Raw genomic sequence first — 8,897 nt, 5'->3', positions numbered from 1 at the left:
GTCCTGTCTGTGCATGTGTGTATTTCGGGCCTGTGTGTGTAACATGATTAATAATAAGAGTGAAAAAATTCAATTTCTCCGTTGCGGGATAAATAAAGTAATTCTTCTTCTTCTCTTTCTTCAATCTTTAAAAGTAAATGACAAAAATCTGCTAGTGAGGTGAAATTATTTCACCTGTTTCTAAAGAAATTATATCTGGGATTAAGGGTGATTTTCTTGATATTTGTGCAGAACAAATGTCTCATTTACCAGTCATGTTTCGAGATAGTGACACTCATTTCTAGAAAACACCGGTGACAGTTTGAATGATCTCAATCCAAGAAGAAAAATCAAACCGGAAAGAAGGATAATGCAGAATATGAAAGGGACTTTGATTAATCTAATAAACCTCTGCTGTGTCGCTGTTGATTAGATAACACGTTATTTTGATAGTAAAAACCTTAGAGTATTTCTTCCTCCGCAGTGTTTCAGAAATTCCAAGACACTGAACAACACACACACACACAATCCTCTGTGCTCTGAAGCAGCCTTTTAATCTCTCCGCCTGTGTGCTTTCATTTCAGTGACGTGATAGATGCTGCAGAAAAATCTCAGCTGCTGTATCTCTTCAGACACTTGAAACTGTATCCTCATTTTAACAAAAAAGTCACTGCGGAAGCCAAATTCACAAACTCGCTTTTTACCCCTGGAGTGAATTCTTCTCAGAGGTCATAGTGTAAATGTTTATGTCTGCGTGATGATGTGAGTCAGCATGCGTCTGTGCAATTGTGTGTGTGATTTTGTGTTTGTGGCGAGGCGGCAGGGACGGCGTACTTGTGTGTCTGATTGGAGTCCGGTTGCGAGGAGTGGTGAGCTGTGTGAACTCTGGTGCTCTCTGACTGCCGCATTTTCATGGAAAGCATCTCTTTGGGGGCCTGCAGGTTTTCAATACGCTCATTTACACATCAAAACAGCACAGGAAAGGGATAGTGCTCAAGGGGGGTGAGGGACTGCAGAACGAGGGAGGGCAGGGTAATGAAGGATGCTTTATTTTCTCTTTTTTCCCCTCAGGGGTGGGCAGGGGTTTAAGTCTATGAGGGAGGCGCATTGATGCCATAATGATCGCCTCTAATCAGACCCATGACCAGATGGAGGGATTTCTCCTCAGCAGACAAAAACATGGCGTCAGCAGCTAAAGTGGGAAAGGTGTTTTTACGTCTGTATAAAAAAACAAATGTACAAATCCTGCTTAAACAGACCTGTTCTGTGTTCCCTTAGAACAAATAAATACACTGTTAGGCTCGAATTCAACACAATGAAATATTCCTGAGAAACTTATAAGGAAAAGTGTTGCCTTTTCTGGGAGTAGTCTAATTTCTGGCCCAGACAACCTTGCTGCTCAGTGTGACTGACACTATTTAACCTCCTGAGCCAGAAGAGAAGAAAAACAGCGCAGAGGCTCAGCCAAACTAAATCTTGAGAAGCGAGAACGAACTCCTGAAATTAGACATAACTGGAAGTTGGGGTGGGGTCTTCTTGACAACAACCTTGGTATTGATTGGCTGCTGCTGCTCCAGCACTGCAGACGTCAGGTATGTGTGTGTGTGTGTGTGTGTGTGTGTGAAGGGAAGGTGTTCCCGGCAGCCACATCTCTGGCGCCAAAGGAACCACAGCTCAAACAAACTCTGTTTTTGGAACCAACCTTTCTTTCTTGCCTCTATCTGAAGCACTGTGCTCCACTGTGATTCCTTTCCTCTGCGAAAGAGAGAAGCTAAAAATAGCTGTCAGTGCCCTGGAAATGTAGCGATAGAATTCATATTTGTGGAAAAAGAAACAGAACCGAGACGTCCTGTTGCTGTTATAACAAGTCATTTCTGTTGACCTTTTTGATTTTTTAAAAACCTGTCTTAGTCAGATTCAGCGATATGTGGAAAAAGGGCAAGAAAATGAAAAAAAAAAAAAGAAATGCTGAGGAGGGAAAAAGGTTAAAACAAAGCTTTGCTGCAGGAGACAAACTTGCCCTGTGCTATCCCCGTGTCCTTAACCCTCTGCAGCTGCCTCCTTCCTATCTAATCAGTGCAGTTCAGCGCAGGTGGGACAAGCTGGTTTGTGTCTCACACAGCAAGTGTTTGGCCTCTCTGGGTCATGTCACTGGAGTGTAAACCGGGGAGGAAGCACGCGCCCCCGTTCAGGCACCCATGAACTGGAACATGCGGCTGAAACACCACCAGGCGAGTCTCTGGCTGCGAGCGGGCTCCAAGCAAAACAAGCCCTTTTTTTTAAATAGTTAAATGTGATCCACACTGTGTCAAGAGTCCAGGACCCGCAACGCTCGCCAGCCAAGACACGGACAAAATCTACAATGGCTGGGTAATGAAAACCAAAAAAAAGGGGGGAGGATGCTGGTAGTTAATCCACATCTTGCTCTGCAGAAGGAAGGAAAAGGTAATTTAAGTTAACTCAGGCGCTGCACAGAGTGGACGTGTGGACGTCTTTAGGACTAATGTGCTCTTACATGAATCTTATTCTGCTGGAATGCAAACGCTGGAAAAACAAAACAACTTTTAACCTCCGGAGATGTCAGCGAGCACACGCCTGCTTCACAGTGCTGAGGTTCCAGTAATGTAATGAAAACAAGCTCCTGGTCATCACATTTTTTTCCATGCTATCACTCCCATGTGCTGCTGCTGCTGCTGGTGACACAGCACACAATTACACAGACATAATAATCAATCCCACTGCTGTCAAACACTATAATTTCCACTGTGTTTTGCTGTGAAATGACTCTGTGCTGTGCGTGGTTGTAATTTACGTTGGCACCTAAATTGTTAAAGGTCCCGTAATGTAAAAGCTATTTGTTTTCACTTTTTTTATTGACCATGTGAGAACACGGTGGCTCTTGTGAGTTATAAAATGGACTTTATTACTGAAATGTTAGTTGCAAGACTCAACCTAGGGTATTTGTTCAAGGGAAATAATGTTAAGCACACTTTTTTCCCTGATTATGTATATCTGATGCTAGTTGCATTGTTACCTTAGCCAGAAAAATGGGCTTTCAGTACATCAGTTTGGGAATTTGGATCTTTAATATAGCGGAATTCCCTTAATTTGTACCAGAAACACAGCTTCCAAGAGTCCAAAACCACATATAAACTTGAATATTAAATGAATAATCCATCTACTCAGTGAACGACCACAGTTGAGTGCCTGTGCTAAACTTAAATCTGTCAGTGAAACCATGCAATAAGGCTGAAATCCACTTCAGATTCGTCCTCTCAGATCAAAGTGTGTTTGCACAGGGATCAAAAAGAGCAGCGAGAGGGCAACAACAATGATTTTGTGGAAGGATTAAAACAGCCATTAATTAAATATATTCCTCCGCTCCTGCATTTTTTAAGGCGGTGATGCAAACATTAAAACTTGCCACGGTTTGCCACTCTATTCATCAGTGATTCTCTTTGAGGATTATTGTTGGGGACGCCTCTGGGGTGTGGAGCATGCACTTGGAAGACAACACATTTGGCGGGGAGCCCCGTTATGTTAAAAAAAAGGGAAGAAGTATGAATCCCTGGAGAAGAACTGCAGGAAAATCCAGAAAACAAGACTGTAACGAGCAATCATTTGTGACTATTAAATATGAAACAGTTTAACGGTTAAAACGGTTAGACATGCATTATATGCTACTGTGAGATGGCTACAAACAACAACACAAAGTTAAACATGAATTCCACAAATTTATTTTCCTCCAAAAGGCCAGAACCAGAGCTCTTATAAAAGGCACTTCATTTCCCTTTACCTTTTAATAAATGCATCTAAACAACAAATCTGATAGGAGCCAACTTTAAATTAAATATATTTACAATAAATAGAACATTTATACAGATTTATACAGTTTATCATGCCACTTTCAGGGAGGAGAGTATTTCCCAAGATACCTCCCATGAGTCTTTTTTTTCCTTTGAATCACTGGGCATGTCAACTGCACAGAACACTATGAAACAGAAAAATATGGGTAACAATACTGAACATTTCCCTTTATGCAATGAATACTGTTTATAGATAGTTTCTCATGGTGATGCCTGTACCTGTGCAGCGACAGTTCAACTCAACCCCTCATCTTCTCACAAAGTCTTTAGCAGCTCCTTATTCAGGGCATAGGTATGTGTGTGTGTTTGTGAGTGTATGTGGTTGCATTTGGCAGTGTGTGCGCGCGTGTGTGTGTGTGTGTGTCATGCTCCCTCTCAGACGTGTGTGGGGTTGTCTGAGTGCAGGTCAGTCTTGGCCATGTGCAGAACCACAGCAGGAGATTTGTAGTGGCAGTGCGTGCTGCCACAGCTGACGCCGCTGCACGGTTTTCTACTTCTAGTCCTGTCTGTCAGCTTCCGGCTGCACAGGCCCTGCCAGGTCTGCAGGGTCTTAGAGCTCCACACCCACACGCCGCTGGTGATGCCGACCACCAGCGACATGAAGATCTTCAGCATGAATACGGCCACCGTGGGCACGGACGCCTGCAGTGAGCAGTCGCTGCTGAGCCCGTTGAACGACCCGCACTTCATCTGCAGCCCCCTCAGCTTCCAGTAGTCCATGTTTAGTCTCTCATAGAAGTAGCAGACTATGACGCAGGTGGCCGGCACCGTGTAGAGGATGGAGTAGATGCCGATTTTCACCATGAGCTTCTCTAGCTTCTCCGTGTTGGTGCCCTCCGTCTTCATCACTTTGCGGATGTGGAAGAGAGCCACGAAGCCTGTGAGGATGAAGGAGGTGCCGATGATCAGGTAGCAGGACAGAGGGATGAGGACGAAGCCCGTGAGCGCCCCGGAGTCCATGCTGCCAACGTAGCACAGCCCCGTCAGCTCATCTCCGGCCACCTTCCTCATCGTGAGGATGATGATGGTCTTCAGAGCAGGGATGCCCCACGCAGCCATGTGGAAGTAGTTGCTGTGGGCTTCGATAGCCTCGTGGCCCCACTTCTTCCCTGCGGCCAGGAACCAGGTGAGGGTGAGGATGACCCACCAGATAGAAGAGGCCATGCCAAAGTAGTAGAGGATGAGGAAGACGATGGTGCAGCCTGTCGACTCCAGCCCTTCCTGGATGATGTACAGTTCTCCGTTCTCCCGGTCGCAGGCGATGTTCTCAGCCCCGGCCACCGAGCGGATGATGAAGGCCACGGAGTAGACGTTGTAACACATGGAGAGGAAGATGATGGGGCGCTCGGGATACTGGAAGCGGTGAGGCTCCAGGAGGAAGGTGAGGACGGTGAAGGCGGTGGAGACGAAGCAGAGGATGGACCACACCGTCATCCAAATGAAGGCAAAGTCCTTGTCCTGCCTGGACCAGAAGACGTCCACAGCAGGGGAGCAGCGCGGGGCACACGACTGACTCTTGTCCACAAACTGGAACTTGTCCGGGTTCTCACAGGACCCCATGCTGCCCGGAGAGCGACTGGTGCCGGTGCCTGGCTGCCTGGGGCGAGGGGGCACCGGAAGCATGCCTTCGCCTTTCTTGACCTCAGTCCTGGTTTCGTTTTCGGGGGCCTCCATGCACAGGGCGTTGGGGTCGTTTCTGGTGGGCAGCTTGGAGCAGTCTAGCGAGTCCGGCCAGGTGTAGCTGAACTTCTTCATGATGGGGGCACACCTCTCCCTGGCCTGCTCACACATGGGTCTGCAGGCGGGGATGGAGGTGGACACTTTGTCCGTGCACATGGGGGCGTAGAGGGAGCAGAGGAAGAAGCGGAGGTGCACATCACAGCCATAAGCCACCAGAGGGGCAAACTCGTTCAGCTTGATGGCAGCCTCCTTCTGGTCGTCGTGGTCCATGAAGTTGGGCATCCGGGTCAGGTTGTAGCCGATCCCCTCGCACATGGGGATCACGATGGGCTCGCACTTAGCCGGTCTGCCTCGCTCCAGGTCGTAGGAGCCGATCTCAAAGCTGGAGCCAGAAATCACCAGCAGACACCACAGAAAAATCCCCACCTTCAGCGGACAGCCATCCATGCTCATTTTTTTTTTAGTTTTAAGTCAAAAAAATTGAGCTCTGTCTTTTAAAAATGCGCATGAAAAAGGTCAAAAACACGGGGTCGACTACAGAGAGATCCCCCCCGCTATTTCCCCATGGCGACGGCAGGTCCAAGCGTTGCCTTTTACCGTTAGAAAAACCCTCCAAAAAAGTAGCAAAGTGTCCAGTTAGCTTCTTAAGTGTTGAGTCAAAACGGTAAATCCCACCGACAGTCGAGATAAAGGTCCGTAACTAAGACGTGACAGTCGGAAACTTCGACAAACACAATGGAGGAAAAATCATCAAAATCAAACACTTGAGAGCTGCGTGTAAATCCTCAAAACGACCGTTAGTTACCCGTTAGTAACCGTTGGTGTCAAGCACATATCACAGCGGCCGTTTGTTGCGGGTCCCCCAAATAAAAGGCTCTTTAGCTCTGTCGGCTCTGTCGGCTCTCAGCTCTTCGTCCTCCGCTTTCAGGCTCGACACTGAAGTTTGAGAGCCGCTCAGTGGGACTTCAGTCGGGGGAGAGACAGAGCGGAGGAGGGGGGAGAGGGGGTGGGAGCTCCGTGACGCTCACATTTCAGCCGGCAGCACCACACAAGGAAAATTATCAGACAGATGCTGGAGGATGGTCAAATGCCTCTGACATTCCTGCTTTGCATTCAGACCCTTCATCCTACTAGAAATGACCTAATTTACAGGTTAAAGCATTGAATTATATCATATATCATATCTTTATACTGTTGCATTCTTGACTGCATTATTACCACACACCATGCTCTCATTTTTCAACTGTCTGTATATTATCCAACAGTGTTATTAATCCATCAGTGCAGTATTTCCATTATGTACCTTTCATTTTCTTATATATATATATTTTAATTTACTGCGGTTGTTTGTGGATATAGTGTTTCTGTATTGTGTGTTTTCTCTGTTTTATTATGGCATCTAAGGTTTGCTCCAAACTAAGTTTTATTGTACTTGTGTGCAGTAACAATAAAGTATCTGTCTGTCTGTCTATATCTATCTATCTATCTATCTATCTATCTATCTATCTATCTATCTATCTATCTATCTATCTATCTATCTATCTATCTATCTATCTGACATAAGCCTTTCAATTTGAAAGATTTTGCATACAAACTTAACAAAACAAAACAAAGCAAACACAGAGAGCTTGTAGACATAAACATATTAATTGTGTCAATTAATGACATCAGCTGACAGGAAGTTAACAAGGACTCAGGCGGTTGCTTAGCAAAGGAGTTCTATTGAAAAGGTCTATAAAAGAGAATAAAGCGGTTACAACAACAAACAAACATCTATAACAATATAGTGCTACTTAGACATTGTTGCATCACTGTTAATACTTCAGTGATTTGATTAGTAGCCTACAATACTGCCCTAGTGCAGTAACTATGAAAAAATGAAGGTAAACAAAATGTTTTTTTTGTTTATTATCCCAACAAATGAATATTTGGCACACTGATGATGGGTTGTGGTGTGCTAGTTTGCCATTTAATAATTATTATCTAAATCAATCCTAACTTCCATACTGTCAGGCAAAAAATGTGCAGAAATCCTGTTATTAGTGATTTCTTGTAGGGCAGAATACTCACATGTTTTCTTTGAATGATGAATTACTTTCTGTAGGCTTCATTTTTGCTCAGGTAACATTTTGAATGCAGAAATTCTACTTGTGGTATTTTCACAGTGTGGTATTGCTACTTCCCCCACAACTGCTCTTTTTGCAGAGCGGCCCTTGGCTTTATAGGATTATCATTACTAATATGCACAGTGGGAGCAGATATATTATCAGCTTTCTCTTACGTAAAAGTAGAAATGTAAAAATACAAGTAAATACAAATGCATCCATAATTTCACTTGAGTACAAGCAGGGCCTGATAAATCTGCCAGGAGACCTTGGGGTAAAAATAAGCAGTGGGCCCCAACTCACCCCCTCAAAATGATTAAAGTCCTTCTCCATTTAAAAAAAAAAACTATTTTCTTATGTTTACATCCCCTAAAATGTCTGACCTTGACTGTACTGACTTGTATCTGTGCAAAGTTTGTCACTATATTTCTCAATGAGGGAGTTTTTTTATTTTCTATGTGGGAAAATCATGTTAAATAGGCTAAAATGTGATGATAAGAGAGTCTTTTTTATACCAAACATGTCTGGTGTTGGACTTAAATTGCAAAATTGATCAAAGAACCTGCACCATTTCAGTGTGATATCAACTGAAAACTATTAGTGGAAAACAGAAAGAAGTGTGTACGGCAGAGCAAGAGATGCTGGCAACTGCAAGATGAATGTATACTCAGAGTAAACAAAAGTGTTTGTGTGAGTTAAGAGCTATTAGAGGGAAATTACAAATGTGAGGCAACAACATCCCCTCTGGATCCATAAGACTCTGCCTTTACTGCTCAAACACCAGTGCAGTTATTCTCCAGTATAGTTGCAGAAAAAAAGCCCACTACTCTTGTAAAATGATAGTCCCAGTGGCGTTTTACTGTTGCTGACTCATAATTACTCTGTCACCATTTTCTCCTAATGTTTTCATGCAGTATAATGTGAAACTTTATTGAGCCCTGCAGGTCAGTTTCTCTTCTGTTAAACAAAGCTCTCCTGCAGCTGGTATGAGGTTTCACTGCCTTGCTTAAGGACACTTCAGCATGAGGGCAGATGCTTCAAGGGTGGACCAGCTAAAGGAAGATCTCTTTAAAAAAAACAAAGACACGCAAAAATGAAACCATGAATAGCATGATTTGAGTCAGCATGATGACAAGAGATAAAAAAGTGCACAGAATCAGGCATAACATTCAACAAATGGCTGCAACGGTGAGTGTGCGGTGCAGAGGACTATTGTTTCCATCTAGTGGCTGAGTGGGGAGAGCCCGCAGCTCCACAGCTGTTGCAT

General features: G+C 44.4%; 1 protein-coding gene across 1 annotated transcript; it reads right to left on the bottom strand.

Moving 5' to 3' along the window:
* Window positions 1–3,765: 3,765 nt before the first annotated feature.
* Window positions 3,766–6,439, bottom strand: fzd9b (frizzled class receptor 9b). Its single transcript, XM_083913600.1, has one exon. The coding sequence runs from the start codon at window positions 5,976–5,978 to the stop codon at window positions 4,221–4,223; it is 1,758 nt and encodes a 585-aa protein (XP_083769726.1). The 5' UTR covers window positions 5,979–6,439; the 3' UTR covers window positions 3,766–4,220.
* Window positions 6,440–8,897: the final 2,458 nt, after the last annotated feature.

Source organism: Echiichthys vipera (assembly GCF_963691815.1).
Source record: "Echiichthys vipera genome assembly, chromosome: 5".
Taxonomy (NCBI): domain Eukaryota; kingdom Metazoa; phylum Chordata; class Actinopteri; order Perciformes; family Trachinidae; genus Echiichthys; species Echiichthys vipera.
Note: the sequence above shows the minus strand (reverse complement) of the source record. Positions and strands in the feature narration are given on the sequence as shown.

Bases quoted from the DNA above. Each gene is read 5' to 3' on its own strand.
- fzd9b (XM_083913600.1), bottom strand. From the start codon at position 5,978: ATGAGCATGGATGGCTGTCCGCTGAAGGTGGGGATTTTTCTGTGGTGT.